This window comes from Coturnix japonica, chromosome 1, assembly GCF_054131305.1.
Source record: "Coturnix japonica strain WE chromosome 1, WE-NBRP24, whole genome shotgun sequence".
Lineage (NCBI taxonomy): Eukaryota > Metazoa > Chordata > Aves > Galliformes > Phasianidae > Coturnix > Coturnix japonica.
This window is the reverse complement of record NC_140663.1, coordinates 70,811,839-70,824,904: the sequence shown is the minus strand read 5'-3', so window position 1 is coordinate 70,824,904 and position 13,066 is coordinate 70,811,839. Positions and strand designations below refer to the sequence as shown.

Below are 13,066 nucleotides of genomic sequence, written 5' to 3'. Positions count from 1 at the left end.
CCCAGGAGTATAAGGCATCCACTGCCTCAGTACCAAAATAGGCATAGACACATTATGGGATCTGACTCTCTGGATGACTGTGGGAGAGTTCGGACTAAGAGAGATATGTATTAGTATTTGAGTGATTCAAGTAATATTAAGAGGCCATGTAAAATATGAACCTGTTCACCTACCAGAGCAGTACTGGATTACAAATACAAATTGGAGATTCACAGGGGGCAAGGTGAGATTCTCAGGAATAGTGCTGGAACTTGAAATAGCAGGAATCATAAGATTTACACATAGCCCCTATAATTCCCACGTATGGCCAGTATGAAGGCCAGATGGCATATGGAGAATCCTAGTGGGCTCCAGTGAATTATATAAACTCATGCCAACAGTTCATGTGTGTATGGGAAATTGGTAATCAGAGCCTGAACCTCTGATTAATCAGCTGAGACAAGTGTTGGGTCAGCTGTGGGAGCACAGGTGAGAGTAATTTAGCTGTGCTCCCTGAAGGGATGGAGCTTGACTCCACCTCCTCTAGACCTCATTTAAGGGCTGACCACCACTAAGGTAGCATCTCTTGGAGGTTGCTCTTCAGTGGAGATTGTCTCAGTGTTTCCCAGCAGACTGAAGACTTCCATATTGGTGAGTTTTTCCTGTAAATAACCTTTTGGATATTTGCTACCATCTTTTCATTATTGTCACCATATAATGCGGCTGTACTCAACATTGTTTCCTTGATGGACACTTTGAGTAGGGATGTGGACTCAATGGTAGGTTCTTAGACCTGGTTTGTGAATGGTCTGTGGACCTACTCCTTTTTGTACCTCCAGAACATCTGTACCTACTCCCCCTAAGTTTCAATGAATCTACAGGATCGCCAGGAGCAGTAATGTGACATTAAGATGCCCAAGTGTCACTATGAGATTAGTGTGACACTCAGTGATGTACTTTGAATTATATGGGACCAATTGAATACAAGCTGATCCTTCACTGGTCCAAACAATCATATGCCACCACGAGAAACACTGAGTATTGGCCCACAGAGGAATAAGGACTTCAACTAGAAACCAATCTGCAATCACCCTGTATCTTGTCAGTCTACATCATGACAGATAATTGTGCAGGCATTGAGGTGTATCGGTCCACCATAATGGAAAGGTCTTACCTTTAACTTACTCAGTTATTGGTTCATGCTGTGAAAGGGTGGAGAGCAGTGGAAATGCAAGCCATGCCCTGAAACTGATTGAGCACGTGGTGGAAAGGCAGGGCCACCCCGGGGGAGCTAAGATGCATGTATGCAGTGCACCCAAGTAACCAGAAGGGGTTGAGTCAGGATCCATCACTTCCCAGGCCTTGTTTAAAGGTTGTCAGTGCAGGTTACAGTATGTCATCTAGAGATCTCTGTCTACCTAGGGACTATATGGGCATTTCTGAAGAAGCAAGTTCTTTTTCCTTTTTCAGCACCTACTGCTACTACATCCAAGCAGACCATCCCTTACCTTAGTTGAAGTCCTTGCTGCTCTGCCTTCTTTTAACAGGCATATATGTCCTTTTCTTTCCTGATGATATTAAAATCAACTCCTACTGGATTTAGCGTTGTAGGTCTTTCTATCCTATTGAGCATTCAGTACTTGCCTCTAAATCTGCTTCAGGGTCGTAGCTTAACCACAGTCTGAGAAAGCATGGAAGCTTCAAATGCCAGGTCACTGAGCTACATGTTCTTCAGACAAAATCTGCTAGCGACTGTGAGCTAATCTTATTCTTGATTACATCACTTTAAATACCTTAATGTTTCAGTGAAGTAAAGGCATTTGAAGTGAACTATTATCTGGAAAATGCCATGTTTGTGAATAGAGACAGTATGAGGCTGATGCAATCCTACTCACATCTGAAAATAGGACCATAGTGGGATGTACAACCTGCGCTACTTCTTTGTGCTAGATGAGTTTCTCTCACTCACATGAATGTTAAGTAGGTACATCCACTCAAGTTCTGTTTTGCTCTGTTAACTGTGATCATATGTAGCAAATAAGACAGTAAACAGAAGATGAGATGGGTAAATCCATTCCCCCTCTTTTTAATCTTTCTGGTGCTTCTAAGTAATTTATAAGACTAAGTTTTTGTTTGTTTGTTGTTTGTTTGTTTGCTTTTAATGCTTTATTTCATACTCCTATTATTTGAAGTGTCCTTTCTCTCTAGTTCATAAGACAAAAGGAGGGCTGTTTCTTCTACTCCTACACCAAAATAAAAGGCGAGATATATTCTCTGCTATGAGAAATGCTGAGATTTCAGGACATCTGAAATGCTTGTATATAAATTCAGTATGATGAACAAACTGGCCTTAGTAATTTAATCTCCCTCTATGATAAGTTCATCTGCTTAGTGGGTGAAGAGAAGGTGGTGGACGTAATCTTTCTGGGTTTTAGTAAGGCCTTTGATACCATTCCTAATAGCATCCTTTTGGACAAATTCTCCAACACTGAGCTAAAGAGATTCATGCCATGCTGGGTGATGAACTGTATGATTGCCAGAGATCAAAGGGTTGTATTTGGTTATGACTATAACAGATGACAGGTTATTTTTAAGTATTAATATCCAGATGCACTAACAAATTTTAACATCTAAATGCCCTGGCCTGATATCCACAGTTGTCCCACTGGACTTATAAGAGGGAGCAGTTTAAGACTATGTTTTCTGAGTTTAGATCCCAGTTTGCTGCTGTGCTTACCTATCAGATCACACATGTGACTCAGTGTTTATATCTGCTCTGATCTGACAGCTGATTTCTTGCTGTAACTAAGAAATCAAAACTGTTAACAGCTGTGTAAAAAAAATTGATTAAAAAACAACAAACAACATAAAAGAGCAGTCATGAACATACATTTGTGAGGTGGTGTTGTCTACCTTCTATAAGGCTATTCAATTTTTAGGTAAAGAAGAGAACAAAATTGTCTTCGTAAATCCTTAAATTTAATATACAAAATGCATCAATTCATTACTGAAAAGACTGGAAAAATATAGTGAGTTGATGACTATTTCATGGTGAACCAAATCACTGACAGATCAGAACAAGTAGGGGGATTAACTCTCTAGGCACAACTTTTCTTTTTATGCAATGTCTTGATTGTAGTCTTGCTTAATAAGGCTATTTCCATTTCCCTTCTTATGTCTTGATGAGGTGAACAAGTGTATAGGTTGAATTTTACCTTCAAGCTGAGCTTTCTGTTTTCATGCTTCTGCATAGGGGCAGACATTGGGGTACAGTCCTAAGTCTCGAAGCTCTCCCCCTGCATAAAGAGATCTTTTCTTAAGCAGGTGCCAGCCTGTCTAAAGGGAGAGAGAATCTGATGCCTCTGGTCATTCTCATGCACTACTGACCAGGCAGTATGGTTAATTATGAAAAAACAGTAATCCTTATTTTAGAGACTGAAGTTACTGTTGGGACTAGTATCATTCTCTGACAAGGACTTGTGAAGGAGTTTCACATCCCTTGATCCAATTGTCTATTTGGAATTGACCACTGTAGATCTGCATTTTCCTTGGGAACAGTTTTCAGTCAGTATTAGTATGGACTGCTGTGACTGGTGAGGATGAGAAAAGGAGATAACATTTTTCAGTTGCAAAGGATTTCAGATTTATTTCTGTTACTCTCTTCCATAGGGAGAGGGGAAGGACTGGAGGAGAGTTAGAAAAGAACGAAACCAGAATTGAGTACCCAGGTTATCAGAACCTTGCAACTTGCACCTTTCTTCTCAAAAATGGATTATCCATCTGAAAACTCAGCAGGATGGATTCTAAGAGCCCTTATTATTTTATTCTGTTTACACTCCCATAGACAGATGCTATGCAGCTCTAAGTTTTGCTGTTCCTTGCCTCAGCACAATGGAGTAAACTTCCCTTCGGGATCATGGGACAGACCCAAGAACTGCATATGATATAGCACAGAATTTTAATCCCTTTACTCTCAACCTCTGTAAAAATTACCAGGCGACATATCTCATAGTTTACCACATACTGTGCACTACGTGGAACTCCAGTTTCTCACAAATCTGGCATACCAAGTGATGTCCATTTCCAGCCGAGCGATAATCTCTCACAATGTGCTGATATTCTTTGTGGCCTTTATTATGTCTTTACCAGTTTGCTGAGTTCCCAGTCACTGATAAAGCCTGCTGATGGCACTGGAGAATTGTCTGATATTTTTAGTTAGTGGAGAAGAGCTTCAGATTTTTGTGGTCTGTCCAAACTATTATACCAGCTCCATGCTGCATTACAGTTAACTTTCCCTCCCCTGATCTACTCCTAGTGTATGATGCCAGCCATATTTAAACATCACCAGCTATTTACCTCTGCTTTCAAATCATGGCAAGATTCTCTTTTTGCTGATGGAAGGGAACATGTAATATCTACTCTCTAGGCTCAGTAAGTCTTCAAGGAGCATTTTGCCATTTCCTTTTCTTACAGTGACTAGCCCTCTGAATCCCCTCAGAACTCTCTCAGAATTGAGTCAGGTGTAATACAGAGACTTAAGGCATCACACTTCAACTGGTTCAAGCTGATTCAAATGAACTTTCATGAGCTGGATGCTGTTCAGAATCTTTTTCTGGTGACCAACCAGGGTGATTCCAATACGCTGGAGATCTCTGCAAAAGAATAGAGGGTGTAGAAAGTGTTAAAATGGTTTTACTATTCTGAACAGACACAGTTTCTTTCCCTGTAAGTCCATATTGATGTATGTGGTTATCCATGTCTGGGAAACAGTTAAAAAAATTTCTGCTTTTTCTTGGCAAATGTTTTGGTAGAGGATGTGTGGGCAGAACTTGCTTAGATTATTATTTTAAAAAGAAGCATTTTCCTGGCTCCTATGCTCTATGTAACACTTCATAGAATCACAGAATCTTAGAATGATTTGAGTTGAAAGAGATTTTAAAGATCTTCCAGTTCCAACCCTGCTGGTATGGGTAGGGTTGCAATCGACTAGATCAAGTTGTCAACAGTCACGTCCAGCCTGGCTTTGAATGTCTCCAGGGATGGGGCGTTCAACAACTTCTCTGAGCAATCTGTTTCAGTTCCTCACCAACCTCTGAGTAAAAAGCATATTGTCCTATCATTGAATCATCACAGAATGGTTTGGGTTGGAGGGGACATTTAAGATCACCTAGTTCTTACATCTAACAAACATAAATATCCCTCTTTTAGATTTGAAAATATTCACCCATGCCCTATGGCTATCAGAACATGCAAAGAGAATTTACTTTAAAAAAAAATAAAAAAATCCAGAATTACTTTTTATGTACTGAAATACTGCAGAGAGGCCTTCCTGGTACCTTCTCTTCTTCAGACCAAACAAAATCTGCTCCCTCAGCCCTTCTTCATAGCAGAGGTATTCCAATCTTCTAATCATCTTCGTGGTGATCATTATATGGAATCATTATATCCAGTTTCTCAAAGGTGTGTCCAAGATCACACAACCAGCATCCCTGAGCACGATACCAGCTTTGCATCCAGTAATTCACTTGATCCATTTATCTTCTACTCGAGCTGGGAGAACGGAGGATAACACTACCTATGCTCTCAATCCTTTCAGCATTTTTCTGAGGGACATAAAGTCTCATTCTTTTGCTATTTTGGATTCTTCTCATCACAGCCTCATTTGACCCTACTTGAAAAAAATAGGAGTGAGTTGTAGTTCTCTGGCTTTACCAGGCACCATAGCCTCTTTGTGATTTTGTGAATCCAGGCCTTCAGCAGACAGCAAAAATGTAGAGTGTCTGGACAGCAGATGGATGCTTCAGTGTCTCTTAGGAATCTCCAATTACTAACACCCACTGCACTTTTTTGGTGGCACTGATTCTAATAGAGGTAGTTGATTGGACCAGCTTTATGCAGTTGCCCTTTCCTGGGTCTTGATCATTACTTATGTAATGTACTTTTCCGTTTTCAGCCTGAGTCTTGTACCTGTTGTGTGGAGGCACATCAGGGCCAAGAGGGAAACATCTCCTTGTCCAGTCTCCCTTGTCTTGTGTGTCAGCGCAGTTCATCACCTCAGGTTTGAAACTAGTCTAATTTCCCCTCTCAGGAATTTAAGGCATGACTGTCACTTGGTCCGTGGTGGTACATGATACCATGCATCAATCAATCTCTTGCTCAGATTCCTGGTTACTACACTGCCTGGTGATTTCTTCATGCAACCTGCTCTAAAGAGATCATCCAGGTGGACACATTTACACCCATGACACCTGCCTCTGCCCTCAAGCTCTGGGGAGATGTCCAGAATCTGCAGTTCTTTGAAAATGAAGGTCTGGGCAGCTCTTTCAGCCCTTTGGAGGCCTGTTTAGATATGTAGGTCTGCATGGGAAGGTTGTGGCCTCTCCATTTGGACTTCAGCTGATTGCCTCAGCAAGTGACTGTTAATGGTGGTTATGCTGTGTTTAAATTTACTGTTTCTGTTCCTGATCTTGCCCATGCCTCGTCAGCCACTTTCACAAAGTCTGGTGGCTCTCTCCACTTCCCCAGAATCTCTTCAATTGCAGGAACAACCCCACATGCCTTGATCCTCTGGTCCACTGCAGAACATGCCTACATCTGAGCAAGCTGTATATACTTAGTATATAGTGTAGCTAGTTCTACACAAGTGCCTGTAAGCGATTACTGCTTGTGTCAGGTGTCATGAACTTTCTGATATAACAGATTATATATATATATATACAATGGTATGGAGGACAATCAGAAGTCCTAATAAAGATGCAAAACAGAGTAGCTAATTTGCCCTAGATTCTTTTTCCTGTTTTATGCATATATATTCTCCATATAGCTCTTACTCTATCACTTTCTGCATCGTATATTACGCTCTCTGCTTCTGTACTTACTCCAGAGTCATGCGTGATACGACATCAAATGTAGTCAGACCAGCCTGGTCAAAATTCTCCTTGTAACGACCCATCTTGATGGCATCCAACCACTCGTGTGCATTGCTGAGTGAAGGAAAATCTGGAGGGGAGTTGCTCAGGAGAGGCTGAGATGGTCTGCAAAAGAGTCAGCTTCTAAAATTTCCTGTTATCAACATCAGGTGACCATGATAAGGTCAGAGTTACAAGAGAGAGAGAACAGCACAGCACAGACAAAACAATTGTGTTTGTTCTTCATGCTCTGGTTCACAAAGCCCCACCTTGATGTCTTTTTCTAGATTATGTCTTCCCTCTTCTGCCTAAAAACCATCCACCCAGCCTAAGCTGTTAATCTTTCCTTCCCATTTTATACTCTTTCAGGAATGATCTCCTTTCTTATCTGCGATCTTTCTACTGTCTGGGTCTAAACCCATCATCTGAGCTAAAAGCTGCAGTTTCCAAGGCACAGAGATGAGACCTTGTACCTTTTTACCTTTATGAATAGCTCCACTTCTCAAGGATATGTTATTTTGTTTTTTTTGGGGGGGGATCACAAAGGAACCTGTATGACACTGTGTCATTTGGGTTTCAACACACATCAGACAGAAGAAAGCAGTAAACAGTTAAAGAAAACACTGTTTATGAATGGTATGTTCTCTGTTTCCTGGCATCTGAATCTGTCCAGTGCAATTCTCTTTCTGTGCCGATTTTTTAGTAAATCAGGCATTACTTCATGCTTCTCTATAACCACAGCAAAATCCTCCAAGTCAGCATTATGCATCATCAGCTTTCTAATCAGCTTTCTAATCTTAGCTCCATTTATCTCCCCCTAGAGATTTCTCCTTTGCTAACCTCCTCCCACTGGTTCCATCAGGTAGCAAAATGCAGATGAGAAAATATGAGATGTAAGCTGCAGTTCTTTTAGCTACAGAATTCCCTCCCTCCACAAGATATGGTCTTTTCTTCCTTTAACACCTTTTGTGGTCACAGAATTTTATGTGATCACACAGTACCTTGTATAGCTGCACCAGATCTGTCCCTGCTTTCATCCCCAAAGGTTCCTCAACTCATCAAGATCTCTTTATTGCCACATTCAGCACTCACGACTCCTAATTCATCCTCATCACACACAGACTGAATCAGGATATACATCTCTTCCAACTGTCCACTCCATTTTTCATTTCTTAATTGGTCTCAGTCTTGAAAGAGAGGATTGGAAAAATACTACAGATATTGATTTACTGCCCACTCTTCCTTATGATGTCTACCAAGAGACCAGCTATATTATTTTGCATTAAATCCTCATCTCACCTGCTGCTCCCAGTGCCAGTGGCTTTGAGAGCAGATGGCTTGCGAATCATTTTATCTAGGGCACTGACTATTTGTTCAAATTTTGGTCTCTGGACTCTCTCCTTCTGCCAGCAGTCAAGCATCAGCAGATGCAAAACAGTTGGGCAGTCTGGGGGTGGTGGCAGGCGATAGTCCTGGTCAATTGCATTAATTACCTGCCAAAAAAGTAGAATAAAGTTTTATTGCAGCTGGGAAAATAAAAGAAAGAAAAGCTTCAGTCACTTGGTAGTATATGACTTTCTTCTGCTTGAAGATGCAGAGCAGAGAGGTACATTCCCACCACTTCCCCAACTTACATCCTGGTTGGACATATCCCAGTAAGGTCTCTCACCATAGGACATCACCTCCCACATGACAATGCCATAGCTCCAGACATCACTGGAGGATGTGAACTTGCGATACTGGACAGCTTCAGGGGCAGTCCAACGGATGGGGATTTTGCAACCCTAGAAAGCGTCAGAGAGTAATCAGAATGTTAGTGAGATAAAGACTACTTGGGAAAATGAGAGCACTGACCAGTCAGATGCCAGTAGAATGACACAACTCTGAAATGATGTGCCAGTTCAGTTTATGCTGTCTTGTAGATATTGGTGGTTTAAATTCAAAGTATGTTAAAAGTTTCCACCTCGTTCTACTGAAACCGACAAGTTAAAAAACAAACAAAACAAAACCCCATAGAATCATACCCCCCTACTGCTACAAATCTATAATGTAATTCAATTTAAGTTTTATAGCTCTTCTGTACAGCATTTAAGAGGTAGCAGACAGTCAAATCCTCCTGAAAGTCTCGACAATTTGGAAATTGAAAGCCATGCCAAATAGAACAGAATAGTTGAACACAGTAATTCAGTTGGAAGGGACTTACAAAGATTGAGTCCAACTACATTATCCAGATGCCTCTTAAAAAGAGAGAATGACAAGATATCAATCACTGTTCCAGTGACTAACTGGCTAAACTGCCACGTGTCCTGTTAAAAGAAACAGGGGATAATAGATGAGCAACTGTCTTTCTATTAATCCTACTCAGGAAGTTGTAGAGAACAACAAAGTCCCTTCGAGCTTTCTTTTCTCCAAACTAGACAAACCATGTGCTTTCACTGACTCCTTATAGGACATAGTTTCCAAAGGTTTAACCAGCTTTCTTGCAATCCTCTGGATGCATTCAAGTATCTTAACATCCTTATTGAACTGTGTAACCCAGAACTGCGCACAGTATTCCAAGAGAGGTTGGACCAATGCTGTATGTGATGGGATAATAACCTCTTTTGACTGGCCAGCTATGCTGTGTTTAATGCATCCCAGAACATGGTTTGTCGTCTTAGTTGCCAAGGTACATTGCTGGCTCATATTGAACCTACCGTCAGCCAGCTTCCCCACACCCCTTCTTGCAGCACTGCTCTCCAGCCAAACTTCCTGTACAGCCTGACATTGCCTAGAGAGTTCATAATGCTTTCTTTTTCTGCTTCAGTTCCAAGAAGAATTCCTTATTCAGCCAAGCTGGTCTTCTGCACTGCTTACTTGATTTATGACACAGTGGATTTGCCTGCTTCTGTGCTTTTAAAAAGGGGTTCTTAAAAAGTAATCAGTTCCTGTAGACCCCCAGGCTCTTAGAGGAAGATTCACAGGGAACTCTGCTAACTCCCTGAGTACTGAAGTTTGCTCTTTTAAAACCAAGAGTGACAACTTTGCTGACCATTATTTTTTCATTTCACTAAAAATGTTAAATTAAAACATTTCATGAGCACCTTGGCTAAGAGTCACCAACAGTCTCATCTCCCATGATGCCTTCTGTACTCATGAACAAGTATAGCAAGACATGGTTAAAGGAAGTTATCTTTGACATATTTCAGGAATTTCCCAGACTTACTTGTCACTAAAGTATGATGTTCCTATCAGAAGTTTCGGGAAGTTGGAATATCCCGAAAGGACAGGGACTAGCAATTCAGAGATTTCTCTTAATTGTCTATTAAATAACTAATCAGTACTGTCATTCTGGCTGTGGGAACTATGATAGAAAACTATGACAGCATCCTCTTTGTTGCACAAATCCTTCTACCCAGAGTCTCTCAAAAAATTCTACAATTAAGCCTCACAATTTCATACACTCCAGCTCCTCCACCTTGTCTACCCTGTCTCCTGGTCTGTCTCTTCTAGACAGACTATAGTCCTCTATCCCAGCACTCCAGTTGGGGCACTTGTTCTGCCAAATCCCATTATTACCAATGATGTCACAGACCTGGGAACAGATAGAAGTTTTGGGTTCCTCCTGTTTGCTTCTCATAATACATGCATTGCTGTACAGACATTTAAGACAGACTCCCAAGCCCTCAGTGCTCCCTGGACCAATGTAAACACTTCCATTAATTGTGTCATTCCTTGCCACATTCCTGGTGGTTACAAAAGAGATTTCTGGCAAAGACATCAATATTGGAGCTAAACACTGCTGTCCTGGACTTGTCTGTTTCTTCCAATATCCTTCTATGTCAACAGGAGGATTGAGGAAAACACTGCCTAAGCACCTGAGTTCTCTAGTCATCATCCAAAGGCCTTTCTGATGACCTGAAACTTCCTGAGGCAACATCATTGGTACCTACATGAAAGAGAGGTGCTGGTAATAGATGTAATAAACTCTTCATTACTCTAGTGTCATCCCTAATTTGAGTCCTGGGGAGGCAACAAACTTGAAAGATGGTCTGATCTGCAGACGGTCACCTCAGTACTACTCAAGAGAGAATCCTGTATGACCATAACTCACAACATGAACTATCTCAACCTGTAGCTCCAATGACAGATACATTGAGTGACTATCATTAAATCTCTCTTCTTTCCATCTTAACCTCTCTGACATGCAGTTATGACCTGGCAGACAAAATTTGATTCATGTGCTTTGGTTCTTCAGAATATGTAAATCTAAAACTTGTCTTCCCTTTCAGTGACAGAATTCTTCATTCCTTGCATACTAAATGGCAGTTTCAATACATCTGTTACACTAACACCACTTTTGTGGAAGGTATAAAGGGCATCAGAACACTACAGGCAATAAGTTCATTTGATGACTGGTCCATATTCAGGCTGATTATCTTTTCTACAGGAAAAAAATGATTATTTCCTCAAAAGTGGTAGTACAGACTTCAGTCTTCCCTTCAGTTCTTTTAATTTGCTATAAGAAGCTCATGTAAAGGAAAAGATAAAATCTACACCAGTTTATGAAACTTGTCCTCTTTTTGTCCTATTCACCATCATCCCACAAAGAACTTCACTCAGACTCAATTTCACATGGCAGAGGGAATCAGATACTCAAGTTATCATTCTTTGTTAGGAATAGACAGCTTGCAAGGCAGAAAGTTCTACCCTCACCCCACTGGTCCCACTGGCCTCAAGATGAGCTAAAAAGGGTGAACACAGAACAAATTCATAGTGGGCAGCACTTCAGTAGATCACTCCACATTGGTAACTCACCAGAGCTCCAGTATAAGTGGGATTTGAAGCATCATCTTCCAGAAAGCGGGATAAACCAAAGTCTGACACTTTGCATACAAGGTTACTGTTGACTAAGATGTTACGTGCTGCAAGATCACGATGCACATAGTTCATGTCTGAAAGGTAGCGCATGCCTGCTGCAATCCCTCGTAGCATTCCCACCAGCTGTAACACACTGAACTGTCCCTCTTTCTGCTGCAAGTGAAGAGGCAAAAACAGGCTTTTATGACCACAGGAAATTAAGCCTATAGGGAAGATTTACAAAGAACATGTTAATAAGGCAGATTTTCGAAGTTAGAAAACACGTCTTAATTCCAGTGGAAATCTAAGGCCCCATGGACAACAAATAAGAAAGGAAACTGGGCCTATGGCACTGAATCTCAAATGAATTCAGGCTTTGGTGATGTACTTCTGAAGATAAATCTCATATTGTGGTTGTATCTTCCTTTAGCATCCTATGTCTAGTCTCTCATTAACCACTAAGTTGGCTAAGTGAAGGGGAACGTAAAATCTGCTCTTAATGTTTTGAGATTTTTACAATGAATTCTATTTAATTCATACAGTGGTTTCATGTGCTTTTCAAAATGCATCTGCTGAAGTGCCTGGGTTGAATTACAATCTGCATCAATGAAGGAAGAAGTGAAGCATCTATTCTACTGAAGTATCCGTATTTTTATTTTGTTACTAGAAAAAAACTCTGGAGTCTCTTGAGTCCAAAAATAATAATATTTAATTATTGGAAGTTACTTGAAAACATTCAGTGGAATTAACTCTGAGCAGCATTCTTTAAAAGGCAAATTTAGAATATGCCCATAGTAAGTGAAAGGCAAGATGAATAATTTCATATTGTTGAGTTTGAGAGGTCTAAAACAATGCATAGATTATTGGTGAACTTTTATAATATGGGCTTCAAAAACAATTAGCCTGAAAATTTGCTGTCATTCCTACTGCACATACAGAGGGCTATTGAGGACTTGTGGAGACAAGGGGAAGAGGAAGGATAGGCAATTATCAGGTCTGAGAATGGCACGCAGCAAGACTAAGAGGTAACAGTTGTGGGGGACTCCAGTTATGGTACCCTGAGGAAGGAATCCAGTGATCCATTCTCCATGAATTCTGTGATAATCATGACTGGTCGGCTTTTGGTGACCACGCCCTCCAGGTGGATGACATTGGGATGCTCAAATTGCCCCATGATGCTGGCCTCGCTCAGGAACTCTCGACGCTGTTCATCAGTATAACCTGACTTCAGGGTTTTAATAGCTACTGTGTATTCACGTTTCCCTGGGTGTTTTAGGCGCCCAAAGCACACCTCTCCAAATTCTCCTGTTAGGAAGGGATGAAACACACCTCAAGTAAGG

The 13,066-nt window shown here is 40.9% G+C and overlaps 1 protein-coding gene across 6 annotated transcripts in view; it reads right to left on the bottom strand.

The window, feature by feature from the left end:
* Nucleotides 1-2,936: 2,936 nt before the first annotated feature.
* Nucleotides 2,937-13,066, bottom strand: part of LOC107319201 (ephrin type-B receptor 5) — a 45,645-nt gene continuing 35,515 nt past the window's right edge. For 4 of the 6 annotated variants that reach the window (XR_014936846.1, XM_015873886.3, XM_085523029.1 and 1 more), the window contains 6 exons: nucleotides 12,784-13,031; nucleotides 11,685-11,900; nucleotides 8,522-8,671; nucleotides 8,187-8,380; nucleotides 6,858-7,013; nucleotides 2,937-4,631 (listed from right to left, as the gene is read on the bottom strand). Coding sequence is in view for 4 of the 6 variants with exons in the window: in XM_015873886.3 (XP_015729372.2) it covers nucleotides 4,523-4,631; nucleotides 6,858-7,013; nucleotides 8,187-8,380; nucleotides 8,522-8,671; nucleotides 11,685-11,900; nucleotides 12,784-13,031 (1,073 nt within the window). In the remaining 2 variants the exon portion in view is untranslated. Of the gene's footprint in view, nucleotides 4,632-6,857; nucleotides 7,042-8,186; nucleotides 8,381-8,521; nucleotides 8,672-9,090; nucleotides 9,194-11,684; nucleotides 11,901-12,783; nucleotides 13,032-13,066 lie in introns of those variants that run through there. The other 2 variants (XR_014936845.1, XM_015873893.3) reach the window with 2 other exon arrangements.